Here is a 17,551-nt window from a genome sequence, read left to right on the forward strand (position 1 = left end):
AATAACTGGTGTATACTTAGATAGAAATGTGAAGCTTTTTGCTATTAAATGATGTGTTGTTCATTAATGAGGATTCAACAGAATGCCATTCTAAAATAACATAACAAAATCCACTCCCTGCACCAATTTGGTCCACAACTTAGTGATGGATAAACATTTATTAGGTGGCTTATTGAAGCCAGGCTACTGCTTTATGGTGTATGTGTACCTGCTTACCACGTACTGAACAAATTAAAGGCAAACTGTGTAGCCAAAGAGTTTATTTCCCCGCATTTAAGCTCAATTTAATGATATAGTTCAAGTTGTTTACATTGTATTGACGCAAGTCCTTTAAGCTCAGTCTTCAGAATTAGAATCCTATTGGTCAACTGTTTGAAACGGTCCTGCCAAATGCTACATGCCCACCACCAACAGGAAGCACATCATATTAAGGAAGATGCATTTGATTATTTTGTGATATCTTTGATCCTTCTTGAATCTGTCGTCTGAACCATTCGTGCACTGCAGAAATCAGGAAATTCCTGTTTTCGACTCCACTCTCACTCTCCAGGCTCAATCTGTCATCCAGCTTCATCTCCAAAAAGGATTTCAATCACTTTTTAAAACCCCTTCCTGTTGTCTGGGTATTGTTGTTAATTTATGTTAAATTCTTCTTGTGCCTGCTCATTTTATTTGTGGCCTGTTTTAAATTCATGTCAGGAATTTTAAAGCTAACTTTGTTTGGGGTTTTGCTGGTACTTGTAAAGCACTTTGTAACACTGTTGTGAACATTGCTACATTACTCTCATTTAATATTGTGATTTAATGCCTGATCCATTATGCAGCTGTTAGTTATGATTGTGAAACATGATTGGCATAGGCATAATTCAATCAGGAGTGCTATCTTCCAACAAAGCAATGCTCAAGGTTATTTGGAATAAACATCTCTTCAAAAGCATTTCTACAGCAGGACAGAAACTTCAACTGTGATCATAACAAGGCATGGAGTGCTCTCATTGGCTGATAATAAATGTAAATGTATATAAATAAATATATATGTAAATAGGTGGGTAGGTAGTAAATAAATACATACAGAAAAAATTATAATCTTTAATAATTTATTTATTGCCAGTGCCCATTTGTTATTATTATATTTATTTATAACTAACACTCATTACAGTGCCTACAATTTCTTTCTCAGCATAAGCCCTACCTAAAGAAAACTTTGAAAAATGGATCTGAAGTGATTAAACCTATCCACTGCCAGTTCAGGTATCAGTGGAAATCAAAGCCATGTGCATTCCTTTATCACTCTTTCACGGAGTGATGCAAGGCAGACAAGCAGCTCTCCAGCTATTGTCTCCTAAAGCCCTGCAAATCTGCCGAGTCCCACATTGGCAGCGGCTGACTAGATTCCGCGCCCTTGACAAGCAAGTGACAGATCACCGCTGAGGGGGGAGGAATCTATCCATAGAATAATATAGTATGACAGTCTCTCTCTAGAATACGTCTCACTGCTCATACAACAATCACAGCAACCAGGTTTCATCACAGCACACTGTTTCTGTGACATCCGCAGAATCCACCGAGTTGAAATTAACCGATTATACACGGTTATGCCTATACAGGAGGGCTCAGGGTCTATGCCAACATGCATGAGCAGGAATCAGCCAAGACAGATTGCTATTAGGGCTAACACATACAAACACTGGTTCTCCTGACTGGACTGTAGGATGAAGGGCACACAAACATGAGGACAACTTGAGCACCACATTTGCCATTTAAACCCAGGATGATTTTTCTGTGAGGTGACAGTAGCCCCTATCACTGCAAAAACTAGAGATTAATTGTCTTAATTGAAGGCAAAATATACTTGTTTTTTGTCTAACAAGATATTTCTTCTTACCAGGCGGCTTTTATGTTACTTGTTTCAAGTTTTTTTGGCCTTAAGTAGCAAGTGAAATATTCTTGTTCTGTTGGCAGATAATTTTGCTTATTTTAACTAATATTTCCCCCATTTCAATGCTTTTTTTCCTTGTTTTTGAGAGCTCAGTTTTTTCGTTGTAACCCACCGTGTCGCCACACCAACCGAGCAACCAATCAATAAACCACTAAATTAATTACAGTCAATTATTTTCATTTCCTCAAAAGTCAACTGTTTGTGCTTTTCTCTGACATTTTGGGAAATAAGGCTGTTCGCTTTCTTGGCAGGGGTTAGATGAGAAGATCGATTGTCAATTTCATCTCTGTGTGTTCAGTGGAGATCAAAGATGTGTTTAGCCTAGCTTATCACTGTCTGGAAGCAGGGAGAAACAGCGCACAGGCTGCAACTTCAAACCTGTATTTTTTTTTACAAGTCAGGACGAAAGCTCCAGGACAGCTACTGAACCAACCTTGTGGTGAGACTGTTTTGTTAATTTTAAAGTTGTTGGAAGGGCGTATTTTTCCTCCTTTTTTTTTGGCAAAAATATATATATAGTTGACCAATATCTTCTGTGAATGCAGAGAGATTAAACTGATATCAATATAACTCCTGGGAAGACAGCGAAAAAAGCATATTGCCCAAAATATCAGGATATTCCTTTGTACCAAACAATCAATGACATTTGTTGGTGTTAAATGCTTCATGCTCTTGTTATTTGAACACTGGCTGGCTTGCTTTCTGTTAGTAGTAAAACGTTTAAAACTCCATCTGCCGGTTTGTAGCTCTCCAGTTCCTGGCTCCCTGTAGACCCCCAGAGCCACTGCAGGTGCATTCCTAAAGCCATTAATATCTGAAGGACAGCTTAACAAAGACATATCAAATCCTGCTTGGCTGAGTTTTGTTCGGTCTCAATTAGAGACATATGTCACAAGCCCAAACACTGGGGCCTGTGTCGTTGCTATGACCATTTCAGCTCTCAAAGAAAATTCTATGACCATACGAGCATCCTTATTTAGCAGGCTAGCTCAGCCAGACACTTTGTGAGCCCAATTATTCACTCTTGCTGTCAAGAACTGTTGGCTATTTACTTACTCCCTACTACTCCCTACTTATTCTTTGCAATAGTAAAGCATACAGCAGATGAAGGGTGAGGGTGGCAAGAGAGCCCTCCCCCACACCTTGAACCAAAATGTCTCCTTCAAGAATCCTTAAAAACTTGACTGATACACCAGATGTATTTTAGTTCTCCAATATATAGGCAATGCCTACACATTTCCCAAACGTTGTTGAGATATCAAAAAAAAATATCTTGCTCAATTATTATTATTATTTTTACATACAACACGAAGCTAAACTTGCATTCTAAGTGAAGTGTCTTGAATAAGCATGTTGTATTCAGTCAGCTGATTATAAATAAGAAATATAATCATGATTTCTTGCATGAAAACTAAAGTATCATAAAACTCTTGTCATTTTAGTTATGTTATGTGGTGTTCATACCTTTCGACCAACCAAAGAGCATATTGTCTTTTAAATTAGTAATGCCTTTAAAACAAGCAGGAATCATGTCATCAGAGAAACTCACCATGTTGAGTTTGAGCTCCATGTTGAGGACTCCTCCACTGTCTAAAACAGGCATCAGGTTGATGGCAAACACGGCGGCTCTGTCCGGTGGAATTGATATATTTGGACCAAAGAAGACGTAGAAGTGCACAGAGAAGGTGTCCAGCTCATTGCGCAGTGTCGGACGTATGGGCCAGCACTTGTTGGTGTCTGTGGTGGGGGCGAGGTAAATGATGCTGTCCTCTGAGGTGTGCAGGTGACTGGCATTCTGCGACAAGCTGGGCAGGGCCGCCATTGACAGCGTCTCAGACAGGGAGAAACCCATCGCTGTTCCAAAAGACTGAGGCATGTTCATGGTGGAGCTGGGCTGTGCTTGGTCCTTTGACAAATTGGACTTGGAGCAATCTAGTCAGAGGAAGAAGATATCAAATTCACAAAGGAAATCAATCAAACTGACACCTGTATAAGCTGAACATTTAGGTGGATTTTCACTCACTTGTAGCAGAAGGTCTTAAAAATGCACCCTGCAACATCTTGTGTAATGTAATAATTATCCCTGGCAAATCTCAAATAAACAGGCAATAACCAAGTCATTTATTTCACTTGCGTTATTAAGCATGCTACGCAACCAAATCTTTTGCAAATGTTTGAAATGATCCCCTTCGGCTGGCTTCCATAATCTAAACAGAAAGGTTCTGCGCTGTACACTGCTTTTTAATGAGACAAAGATTCACAGTAATTGCAAACAGTATGCTTTCACTCAACACAAACCAACTCACTGCAAAACGGTCAGTGATGGCAACTGGCAACGTACCATCAAATATCGCCAGTCCCCAAGGGGAAAGGATTTCAAAGGCTTTTCTAGCTCAGCCTCGTTTGCATAGTGTTGTCTCTGAAAGGGTTTGAAGTATTTTGATGTCCGCTCCGGCAGCTGAAGCACTTCCAAAAATACTGAAATACCAAATACTGCTGGTTCGAGGGAAATGTAACTTTAGTAGAAACAAGAAAAATCTGTGTAAAATCAGTTAAGACCCAAATATATAACACTGCTCATGTATGTGTATGGGGGGGGGGGGGGGGCTGTGTAACCATTTTGTTTCACAACATTCACAATCCAAAGAACTGGCTTCATTTTGCTTTCATATACAGCATAACACATAAACTCTCTTCAATGTCCAATCATCTATTGAGGGCAAGACACCTGCTGTGAAGATACTTCATAAACAATAATAAATAATGAAGTGTAACCTAGTTTTACCACTTCCTGTCTAGCCATTGACCGTGATACCTTTTAATTCAACTGAATTCAAATGAGGGCACATCTTTTAGAAACGGCTCATAACAACAATAGCTAATAACAGTGAGAAAGCGCGAGAAGGTGAGGATTCCAGATGGTCCCTGAACCTGAGGTGTTCTTCAATATAAATCCACAAAAGGTCAAGTAAGATCTCCCTGGCAGGCAGGGGAAGAAACAGAGTGTGAATAATTAGTGTCTGTGTTGCCATGGTGACAAAGTGCACTGTATAGTGTCCAGCAAAGGGAGGGGATCGCTACATGGGAGTAGACTTCCCACAGATTTGTGAGCCATCCCTGCGGAGTGAGCATAAAGAATATCTCAGCTCTCCACAACCCCAAAACAGCATGTAACACTTAAGCGTGCTATCACTGGCCTCTTTGCAATCCCATATGAATTGCCTCTGTTTGGACTCTGTTCTTTTCTTGAACCTCTTAAGAAGAGCCTCTTAATGGTCCGAATGTGGACCATTATTCTCGCTCTGGCCTTGCTCATCAAAACATGTCCAAAATAACATCTCATGCATGAGCATCTTGGACACGCTTTAAAGGACATTTGAAGATTTGCTTTGATATGAAGATAAAATTACACCTAAGAAGCCTTTTTAAAGAGGGCCTGTGCAAATTGAAAGCACAATCCTTTGTTTGGCCTAATTTATGAGTTCTCAGTTAGTAGAAACCACCCCAGTATTGTCTTAAATTACACTTCAAAAGCAGTAGGAAGAAAACTTAGGAACAATGCTGGAAGCAAACAGCTCACAGATTGTGGTGATAAACATCACAATCTATTTGAAAATGATGAGAGAAAAGAGAAATCCAACACATTACCTTTAATCACCAATAATTGAATAATTTAGTTTAATTGGCAAAATCGGTCCTTTACACAACTGTTTGCACATTGCAGTGTGAAAAACACTGATTGCACTTGCAAATAAAACATTGCAAGTTATTTTAATGTTAAGACAAGAAGCAAGAATACTAATGTGCTAAATTATCATGCTTAAAATCAAATCTTCAAATCAAAACTACAACAATTTTTGTTTGTTTTTTTGCAGTTGCTTTTTCTGTCCACCTCCATTAAATTGGAGAAGATTACAATAAGATTGATGATTTACTGATAAAATACCGATACCAATAATCTCGGATTTTGCCTCATTATATGGTAAAATAAGATAAACATTATTATTATAAACATTATCTTGATGGCTAAAAAAGCTGTTGTTCAACGAAAGTTACATAGGCTCATTTAAATTATCAAATATTTCTAATCTACCTCTTCAAGATGATTTGAATTAACAATGAATGAATAAGGTCCTCTACCAGCATGGCCAGACTGATAATGTCTAATAAATAGTATATTATAATTGTTTTTTTAATGTGTTTTTTTCCAATATAAATCTAGAATGCATATTGCTGCATTATTTTAGGAAGAGAAAAACATTTAGTTCTTAGGCAACTGAAATTCACAACAAGCCAGAAATAAAATTCATAAGCACAAAAAAAAAAACCCTGAAGGCTCATCAATCACACTTTTCCTGTAAAACAAACTCACCCGTGACCTGCACCCCGATGCGGAAGTAAACGTTGCAGTTAGTGAGATATCTCTCCACCAGGATGTAGTACCATTGTTCCCAGGCAGGTACGAGGGTGTCTAATTCACAAGGGTTCCACTCCCTGCAGTCGAGGGCACTTGAGTTATGCACCGGCGGCGCCCGCGCTCTTATCTTCAGCACCACAGGACAACTGTCGCTACTCTTGTTTTTGGTGCTGCAGTTTACCAGCTGAACCTTCACCTTAGATATATAATTGGGGATGAATACTCTGCACAAGCACACACACACAAACACACACACACACAAACACGTTTTAGGTAGTAATAGTGGACTTTACCCTATGTCATACAGCAAAATGTCGAACAGTACTGTTTATAAAAATGTATTCAAGTTAATGTTTGTACAGTAATTATTCCTAGAAGAGAACGGTATATCTTTGCTGTTTTAATTATACAAATCACTTTTATGGTAAGAACATACATAAAATTGACTTTCCTCCCATTAAGCAACTTCAACAGATCATGAAAAAATTAACATAAACCCTGAAAAACTATTCATATTGCTCGGCTTTTAGAGAAGGGGGAGTTAACAAAGATGCTCTGTCTATAAGCACACACTTGTAAATTGCATCTTTTTTTAAAGGCACGGTATGTCATATCTGCAGCTAGTCTCTCACATCAGAACAATAACAAAAGATGTAGTTTGATGATGTCATGAAAGAGCATGGCATTCTGGGAGTTGTTGTCTTCATTGTCTGACGTGACTCAGGCAGAAAAATAAAGGGGATATGACACCAAATACCTTGAATAAAATTACAGATTTTTGAACATTGAACATTTGGAATGATGTAAGTACACAACTCCTTGAAATATATAATATATGTCTAGTCATTTTTAGACATTTTAAAGTAAATGCAAGATGAGCTAGAAGACTCCAGGAACATCATAACTTAAGAGGCAGATGAGGAGTTGGACTAGGGAGGCAGAGCTCTCTAAGTGCATGATTTCAAAACCACCATTTGGTTTTTGGAAGCTCAGTTAAGATACTTACTTATAAAGGGCAGATCTGTTGTGGACCGGGATCATCTGGTCGATGAAATATCCAGGATAAAGCACTGAAATTCCAATTAGCCTCTGGACAATGAGCTGAGGCTGGAACAGATACTGGCATTCTTCAGACAGACCCTGCAAAGATAACACAGCAGTGGTTCAGATGGTATTTTAGTGGTTAACTCACCAATATTTCCCTAAATGCTGGTAAGGAGGACATTAGATATCATTCAAACTGGCTGAAAATTCCTAATGGACTGTGTGCATACAGCCTGTCACCCTCCTGGATTTATATCACTCTGGTCTCCTTCTATCTGCCATACAGCGTAACATGCAGCCACTATTTCCCTCATGTTGTTCTGAACCATTAATGCTCGATGCACATTACTCTGTGAGATGAGCCGAGCAGACAGGATGACTTAGAGCCAGGAGGACGTGCGTTGTTTCTACACATGATCTGCTGTAAAATTTGTTTTAGAAAAGAACGGCGGCCTTTTGCACCTGATTCAAAAGGACAGGTGTGAATGCCAAATGAGGTCCTTCATTTCTGTCAACCAGTCACTAACCCCTCCTGCTCGAGTCACAATTACTGTGGCATGTGGCATTAGTCCTGGAGCTGCCGAGGTGACCTTTTGATTTATTACAGCCTGTCAGTTGGACCTGCCCATGTGTCTTATTGAGCAAGTTGTGCTTTAATTAAGGCTCCACCAATATGGGTATGTGCAGACAGCTTTTGATGGTGTTCAATAGCTTTACATTTTAACATATTTGTGCCAAAAAAAAGACATATGCATTAATTTATTTCCCCCAGAATTCCAGTCTTGGCAGGATGTTAAAGCCTCTAAAAAATCAATTCAGGCAATAGAGCACTAAAACTCCCCTTTGAAACCCTGACTAATTGCATTATTTTAGCTCTTTCAGACAGAATGACCCACTGAGAAAATGCAATTTTAGGGAAAACTCTGGGGTATACACTGAGTTTCCAGTTTAGTGGTACACCTGAACAATCTAATCCAATCTATCGCAATAGTGCTGCAATAAATGCAACCTTTCAGAGATTACGTTCAGCTTTATTCAAATGGTCATTGTCGAGTCTGTACTTATGTGTGCTGTTGTAATGAATTGCATTGTATTGAAAGAGGTTCTATGTTTTGAATACTCCCATTTACACACATTAATGAAACAGAAAGGAACACCTCTCAATGTAAATATAAGGTTCACACAGGAATGATTTATTGTGGGAATAATATGTAAGATTTAGATTGTAAAGATATACTTTATAAGCTAAGATATCTTATTGTGTTTGTCTTTGGTGAAAAATTATGCTAAACAAATCAAATAAACATATGAACAACAGAATTAGTAACTAATGTGTGCAATTGTCTTTAATTACACTGTTTTTATAGATTTGCAGTCTAGGATTGCACTCCATTGTATTGACTGGCCAATATCTAGCATTTAATACATTGGAAATATGCAAACTTTCATTATAATGACCATCAAAAAAAACAGTAAGATTTGTTTTAAGTAATGGGCAAGTGAGAGAAAATACACCCCTCAAGAATTGTGATTATATTAAGAGTTAGTCTTTTTCACTGAATTCCCCCAACCATTTCATTTACTACTATATTACTACAGACCAAAACTAACTAGCATCAACATTACCCAGATACAAGATAATTGGTTGCCCGGCACTTTGATAAAGTCACCAACAAACGTCTAGAAGCACAAAAGGGTGAATATAATTTACTGCTCTTATCAAGACACCTGGTCCTGACAAGCATGTGGTGGAAAAAGCGTTTGGACAGTTTCCAGTGTTGCTTTTAATCTGCAAAAAAAAAAATATATATATATAAAATGAAAGAGCAAATCATGAAAAACATTCAATAAAGTGTTACTCTAGGCTTGCTGTGTAAAAAGTAACATGTTTCATATCTTATTTGCAACGAGGGACATTTATATCGGAGAATATATGGAAATGAAGTGTTTGACAGTAAATACAGTTTTTCACTGCTTCTTTGTTTTATGCTAAGTGTTCATATCCTTTGTGCTAAGTTCACTGTTTGACTGAGATTGTTATAAATGCATTGTGCATCCCGCCTGTTGTGCTTGCATTGCTTCCATGCATGTTTCCTTTCTGAACAGAAAACATCACATCTTGGTTGCTTGAAAATTGCTTTAGAAAGCAGAATCTGGAAAAGGTATTTCTAAAGGTTATTTCCATCTATACAGTGTGTCATTGGAGACTAGTCACATTTTAGCCACAGTGGCTTCTATTCCCAGTGCCCCCAAAGCAAACCAATTCTTTTGTACAAGCAATGTTGATAGCAACTTTTGATGATATTTTTGATTGTTGTGCATTCCAGGTACACCTTTTCCAGCCAGTGGAAACCACAAAGGAAGCGTAACTGAACACCATGCCAGTGACAAATAAATTGCCTGAAATGGAAATCAGCAGGTGTTTATGTGGCCAAATAGGAGAACATGATGAGATGAAAAAAAACTCTCTGACACTGTTCTGCCTCTTTAAGCTCTACAGCACCAGCTGGAATACTAATCATTTTTATTTTGTTTTTTCTGTCATGAAGAGTTTAATAACCATAAAGAAAATATTTTATATATAGATCTCATTTAAGTTACATGGCATAACGAATAAATAGATTCCATTTTTACCAGGGTGATTTTAGAGGGTGATTGATAACAAAACAGTGATTCAAGCTTTTCATTTGCTGCTTTAAACAACTAGTGCTGGATTAGGGTTTTACTCCCTGTTAGCAAAGTTCCAGGGATGGTGATGTTGGTCTGCTGATCAGTAGGTCCACCACTTTGTTGCAGACTGAAATATCTCAATAGCTATTGGGTGCATTGTCATGGAATTTTGCACAGACATTCATGGTCATCAGGGGGATGAATCCTAATAAATTTGGTTATGCCATGACTTTTCCTCTAGTGCCACCATGAGGTTGACATTTTTGGTAATTAGTGAAATATCTCAACAGCTATTGACATTTACGGTACCTTGAAGATAAATGCTACAGACTTTGGTGATCCCCTGATTTGTCCTCTAGCGCCACCATAAGAACAGAATTTATCTAGTGAAACATCTAAACATCTATTAGAAAGATGGTTTTTAGTGAAATGTCGTGACACCTATTGAATGGATTGCTGTACATTTTGGTTCAGACATTCACTTAAGCACCATAGCTATTCCCTTAACTTTTCATCAGGTCATAATTTAAATATTTTAATTTGTCCAATAGAGGCCAGTTTTGTCCACACTGTTTGTAAGTGGGAAGTGCAACGCAGAAACAACAAGGTGACCAATGTTATGTTGCATGAAGGAACTACAAATTTCGTTTCGTCATACAGCCTTGTGCTGAATAATGACTAATAAACAACAACCTTGTACTTTGTACCATGTTTGCACCAACTACATTGCCAAAACTACAACTCACAGATTCAAATTCTAACATGAAACTATGATGTTTATTTGTGATAAATGTTCAGGCTCACCTTGACTGAGATCTTGCCTTCATCCTTGGGTAAATGTGCGGCAAGGAACCAGTCTCCAGGGAGTGGGCTTGTCACATTGAATGCTCCTGTTGTGCGGTTTGGAAGAGTCCAGGTAAGAGTCACAGCAAAGGACCCTGGGACGACTGTGTCCCGAGGGAAGCGAGTGTACAGGGGGTTGATTACTGGAGGAGCCCCTGACCTGAAGTACCTATTAATCACAAGGCCAAAATTCAAAATTCAATCCTTGTTAGGTGTATTTTTTTCATAAAAAACAGAGGCATCTGCAAAATATAGAATTCATCCATAAAAACAGCATGAGAACAGATTGCAACTTCAATTTCAAATGTGAAAAATTCAAAGGCAAGACTTTATATCATCTCCAGCCCCACGTATTTGAATGTGATAACCATGTCCACATCAATCACAATATCACAGAAGAGTCACCTGAGATATCGGCTCTCATGAACAAACAAACTGCAATATGATAAAAATAGACAGGCAAAATTAAAAGTTAAATGCAGCCAATGCTTTAACAGCAGTTCCTCCATATGTTGAGGTTGCCAGTAACAGCAGAGACTTCTCATGTTTAACCAGCTGCTATAACCTTTATCCCAAAGGTAAAGTGTATAAAATGGTTATTATTATCTATTTTTACCCTACAGAAGGAGCAGACTTCAGTTTCAATAAAAGACAGGCTTTAAGCCAAACACAAGCCACTTCAGAAAAAGGGAAAGATAGTGTGACAACTCATTGTCTTACACAGTCACATTGCGGTTTGGGCAGCTGTCTCCAAACGTGCCCCCTTGCTCCTTGAAGGTGATGAGGTTCCATACGGCCATCATGGTGTCGTCAGGCACATTGAAGTGGAACAGTTCCACACTGGCGAAGGAGTTGAAAGCATTCAGCTTACGAGGCGTGCGGGTGAAGTATTCAGTCACAAAAAGGCAATCTGTAGGGGACAGAACCAGAGGGAGGTGTCCCTGAATATGTGTGAGGATAAATAGAAGCAACACATGAGATATGAAAATGAAAGTGGTCTGTGAGGCTGTACTTTGAGACAGCACTGTTCTGAGCTAAAATATTTTCAATGACAATGCTAACATGCTATGTTAAGCAGGTATGATGTTTATCACGTTTACCATCTTGGTTAGCATTTTTAAATGTTCACAATAACAATGCTAACATGCTATTGTTACACGGGGATAATGTTTACCGTGTATATTGTCTTATTTTGTTTTGTTGGCATGTTAACATTTGTTAATTTGCACTACAAAGTACAGCAGAGGTTGAAAGGGATTCGTTTTGTGGGTTTAGTTATAAACCAAAGCATTGGACAAATTTAAATTCTGACCTGATAATGGCGCAAGTTGAAAAGTCAGGGGATCATCAAAGTAATTAGGATGCATCCTCTGGGTCATCAGTGTCTGTACCAGATTTTGTGGGAATCTATCTAGTAGATGTTGAGATATTTCATAGGATAAGTGAAAGCCTTGGCCTACTGGTGGCACTACCTAAACTGTCATGAGATCACCAAGCTCATTAGAAGTCTTTACAGATTTTCAAGGCAACCCATCCGATAGTTGTTAAAAGATTTCAGTTTGAACCATAGTGCTAATCCGATTGATCGAAAGCATGTTTAGTTACAATTACGACTTATAAAGACTGAATCCCAAGAACAAATATTTTCCAATTTGTCAGCGCTATTATTCTTGTAAACAGAACAGCAGTCTCTGTCTTAAGTCCATAATGGCAAGCTTCTCCTTGAACCCTGCAAACTGTTTGTAGAGAGCAAGATCATCTAAATATATGATCACAGACTTTAACTCCTTTTAAAGCAGCTGAGGGAGATGGATGTATGCGGGCTCACTCGCGTCCTGCATAATGTCAAATCCTTGGATTACATCCACCGAAGGCTCTGCATATAAAAGCAGCAGCACAAGTGACAGGTGTAATCTCCCATATTACCTACATGAGCCTGGCTGGCATCGTGCACTCCCAGTAGGTGGGCAAAATCGGGGGAAATTGTGTGTGAGTCACTCATTTGCTATACTAGAAAATATTGCATCTGTTAGGTAAGTGTTATCATGAATATAAACATAAGTAAGAAAGAAGGCAGCGGAATTTCATGGGGACAACGGGGAGGGACCTTAATGTTTCACTGGAGGAGAATGTTTTCCATTTGTAGTATGCTCCCTTTGTGTTTGTGCATATCAACCATTTCTACCAGCTGTACTTGGTAAACCTGTGGTGATGCATTCACTCTTCTCTTTCTTTTGGGAGAAAATGAATCTCACCTGCAATTAGTACAAAAATAGTAAAAATTTGACAATGCTGTTTTGAGGATGCAATGACAAGCCTGTGCAGCTAAAACAGCACGCGCCCAATTCATTTATGAGTTAAAGCGAGACAGTATGCAAGCTCACTGTACTAATGCTGTCATTTGCAGCTGCATGTTTTGCCAGTGAATCTGCTTTTTACCTTGATGATGACACGAAATACAGAAAACCAAGTGACCCTCTACAGTGACAAGGCACTGAGGCGTGGATGCATAATGAAAAAGGTGTTCTGCGGGGTGTTCTAATGTGTGTCAGGAATACGTGGAAAAAAAGGCTCTGTTCTGCTCCTCTCCCACACATTTTCACCAGTCCTCAAAGCTCACTTTCACCTATGGAAGCAACCTTGAATACTAAAGGCGCAGAATAAAGAGGCAGAAACTCAGAAGAATGAAGCATTCTCTCTGTCAAGAGCTAAAGCCTAATCCCATACAAAGCACCCAGGGTTAATTTCACTCTCATTCCAGCCTTCCTCTGGTCTGCTATCTGCATTATATATAAGCCTTCTTTACATTAAGGGTCTTCTTTGCCCTTTCATTACATTGATACCTTTGACTGCAGAGAGACTGGTCACATGTCGCAGACTGAAGCGCTATAACTCAATATGTGGAGTGTGGTGCAGTAAGCCTACCATATGTTCTGCTTGTCTGATTAGAAGGAAACTGGCAGGGTTTCTTCCAGCTACAGATCACAGCTACAACCAATAAAAGTTAATTACATACTGTAACTAGTTGATTACTTGTTGGTAAGACAGATGTTTGAAAGGAAAAACATACCTCAATTTTGCGCATCTGGATATAACAGTGGTTATGTATAATGATTGCAGTATACAAAAGAAGTCTTTAAATTAGGATGAATAGCTCATTGCCACATTCTTCAAGCAACGTAACCTCAGGTACAAGAAAGGCAACATTTATTACATCAAACACAAGCTTGAACACACTCTTAATCCGTGGTTCCCAATCTGGGGGTCAGGACCCCCAAAAGGGGTTATGAGGTGATTACTGGTGGTATGAACTAAGAAAATCCAGTGTCTGCTACATAAAATGTAAATATTTCAGACTTTTATCCAATTCCCCCCCCCACACACACACACATAGTTTTACCTCTTCAGCGGACAAAAAATATTCAAATATTTAAGTAAGGGGAGATCTATTTCGACTGAACTGCTCACAATTCAAAGATATGCACCCTGTGGGGTTTGCAAGTAGACATAGCTTCATATTAAGGACTCAAAAACAAAAAACAATGGTCCAATTAGCTGCGTTTTGGTATGGCAAAATGCCTACCAAAAGACTGCAAAACAGAGCTATTTAATAATTTTACCATAAGTGCTGATAGTGTGCAGCACATAATTTATTTTATTTGTAGTTTATGTCAATGATTGTATTATGTGATTGTAAATGGTCGATATTCTGAAATAGACATTTTATTGGTAATTGTCACAACCTTGCGTTAGCCAGATTTCATGTCACAATTATGATTCTTAATGTTTTAATATATATTATAGGTGGATTCAGTAAGACTGAATTGACAAGACCAGCTATACTTCAAAACACATCAGCATCTGAGGTGGTTGTGCCAAATCAAATACATGACTGAAACCCACATGCAAAGTTATTATTAGAAAATTAGACAAATAAACTATCTATTTTCAAACCACCTCTATGTGGAAAAAAGATTATGCAAAGGAAACACACCCCAAAAACAGCACAATGCAGTGACAAATCAGCAGCCACACACTGTCACTGCTCTTAATTTGAAGGTGTAAGTGTGCCAAAATATTTAAATATGTTTGTTTGCTTGCCATCTAAATAAAGACATTTCATTTGAAGATAAAGGCAGCAGAGTGCTTACAGCCTTTCTTACAGCAAGGCTCTGAATTCAGTAATCTCTTCAATGAGCGCCTCCCAACCACTGTTTTACTCTGTTAGAGGCTTAATACAGACATAATCCTGCTTTTTGTCATCTCAACTAGAGATTTATTGAATCCTTGGCTGGATAGTCTTTAAACTTTATTTTTTGGAACACCGTATAGGTAAATGCTGCTTTCACTAGCATGATCTTGTAGGAAATCTTAAAAAAAAAAAAAAAAAGATGTATGAGAAGAACCATCTGTAACAACAACAATTAAACGACAGAATTTGGCGTAAACTGGGAATCAATTCCCACTCCTGGTGAAACACACTGTCCTCTACTTTTCTCACACCCAACAACAGGATGAAATGCATTAAAAATCAAACACACAGCCATGAAAATGACTGCATCTTCCAGTTCCAACCTCAAAGACGTCAACACCAGAGCTGTCACATGTGAAATACGAACAAACCCCACCAAGATCAATACAGAACTGAACATCCTACCTACCTCATGTTGACAAACTCATCATCCAGACAATGACCATTTAAATAATTTTTTTTTTGTTCAGAAAAGCATTGCATTCTGCATTGTCCTCTGAATAAGACCAACATTTCAAATATCACTCTGATCCTCCTCACTGTCATGTGTACTAAAAAAGTTACCCCCAGTAATCCAGAAATAATGGGTAAAGTGGGAAACTGATCTCACTGACTTCAGTACAAAAATTGACATAAACTGATGAAAACAGCAACAAGTTTGTCATGGGACTGCAATATCCCCAGACAGACCTGGATAAGGTCTTGGCGACCACAGCCAGTACAGCGCCTGCTGTAGGTATGGATTCATTGTTGTCCCACAGTGAAGCACTGAGGTTTTTGTCTTAAGGCAGCAAGGAAGTCTTGGTGGTTGGCCACAAAAGATACCTGAGCATTCTTTCACTTCATGTCTGACTACATGAGCCTGAACAGGAAATACAGAGAAGGAACAAATGTGTTGTTCTTTTTGATTAGGCTACATTTCATGATAAAAATCGAGCCAAATTTAGGCTATTTCAAATGTTTAACTTAAATATCGCTATTTAATATTCAATTAAGCAGCAGGAAATAACAAGGTTTAACTTAAACATTGCCTCATTGTCCGATGGACGTCCGATGAATTTGGTCATATTTTTGCATTATGCCAACGTGTCTTAACTTGTCTTTGCTTTCTTTAACAAAGACAAACAACCAAAGGCAAACCGCAACGAAAGCGTCCAAGCTGATGGGTTTTCTTGTGGCCACATTCAGCCCTCAGTATCGTAACGTGCAACCTATAGGAGCATCTGTCAATGTGTTGCGTGCCATTATTAGCAGCAACCTTCCCCGTGCGTCGCGTAACTGAAGCCAGTCTGTGCTCATGAAAACGCTTTTTGTTGGTGACCGAGACTCAAAGCAGCAGCTGCGGATGTTTAGGACACTGAATTCAAACCGCAAGACGGGATTCACGCTGCCGCTCTCCGGGAGCGTTTCAGCACCCCGACAAAAGGAACAGCTCCTCGTGAATCAAAGCAACACACACTCACTGAACGGAAAGCACTCACCTCCAAGAGCGCAGAGATAGGTGTAAACAAGCAAGAGGAGCCTCGGAGGGCTACATCCTGAGCCCAAGCGCTCCAGTTGCCACATCGTTAAAAGCTAAATATTTAGTGAAGGGCTCCAGCCCGGGTGCAGTTCTCAGTCGCTGTGCTGGTCTACATTTTTTCAGATTTTTGCCAAAGACCAGCTGTTTGTGCATGACGTAATTCAGACGACGACGGGACAGCGCCTCCCCTTTGGCTTTGATTTGACAACCTCAATATGTCGACTTCTTTTCATTGGACCTCCGGCCCTGTCAGTCCGGGGACGGTGCAGACGTAGATTGCACCACAAGGCTCGTCACTTCGACGTCCGGGCCACCACACACCACACACACGCAGAACCGAGTGAGGAGTACCGAGGCTGCAGCTGTCCGCCGGAGGCTGCATCCCCTTCTCCCAGGACACGGGACAGAAAGTTGGGGGGGGCAGAGCATCCGACCTGATCCTGTACAGCCGTTTGAACTCAGATGCATGTGTGTCCTGAGAAACAGGACTATTCATCTTGGTTCAATTTTGTAACTTCTTCTGCAATGCAGTGTGTTTCATTTGTAACAAAACACATTAGGCCTACTTGTGTTTAGACCAAGATTTCTATCCATTCACCTTCATACACTTTCCAAATTTTATGAGAACTGCTTATGAAATATAAAGTAATGCCACTATGAAGGGATAACATGTAGATGTCTTTGTGAGAGACTTTTTGGCAAAACAGAATTACAAGAATTAGCCCATATAACAAATAAAACATGAAATATGTCCTTATTTGGTGTTACAACAATGTATATTGGTCATTTGTTCTAATTTGCCACCTTAATCAAATATTCAAGCGTTACATGCTGGGTTTTAATAAGGTCAAATTAATATGAAAT

The 17,551-nt window shown here is 39.1% G+C and overlaps 1 protein-coding gene across 1 annotated transcript in view; it reads right to left on the bottom strand.

Moving 5' to 3' along the window:
* tmem8b (transmembrane protein 8B) overlaps positions 1-16,927 on the bottom strand; it is a 34,513-nt gene extending 17,586 nt beyond the window's left edge. The window contains exons 1-6 of the mRNA XM_038704193.1: positions 16,647-16,927; positions 11,634-11,823; positions 10,875-11,082; positions 7,363-7,496; positions 6,312-6,580; positions 3,489-3,871 (exon numbers count right to left, since the gene is read on the bottom strand). Coding sequence (XP_038560121.1) covers positions 3,489-3,871; positions 6,312-6,580; positions 7,363-7,496; positions 10,875-11,082; positions 11,634-11,823; positions 16,647-16,731 — 1,269 coding nt within the window. The 5' untranslated portion in view covers positions 16,732-16,927. The remainder of the gene's footprint in view (positions 1-3,488; positions 3,872-6,311; positions 6,581-7,362; positions 7,497-10,874; positions 11,083-11,633; positions 11,824-16,646) is intronic.
* Between the last annotated feature and the right edge of the window lie 624 nt (positions 16,928-17,551).

This window comes from Micropterus salmoides, unplaced genomic scaffold (genome assembly GCF_014851395.1).
Source record: "Micropterus salmoides isolate LMB-PRFRI ecotype aquatic unplaced genomic scaffold, ASM1485139v1 Ms_hic_scaffold_7, whole genome shotgun sequence".
Classification (NCBI taxonomy): domain Eukaryota; kingdom Metazoa; phylum Chordata; class Actinopteri; order Centrarchiformes; family Centrarchidae; genus Micropterus; species Micropterus salmoides.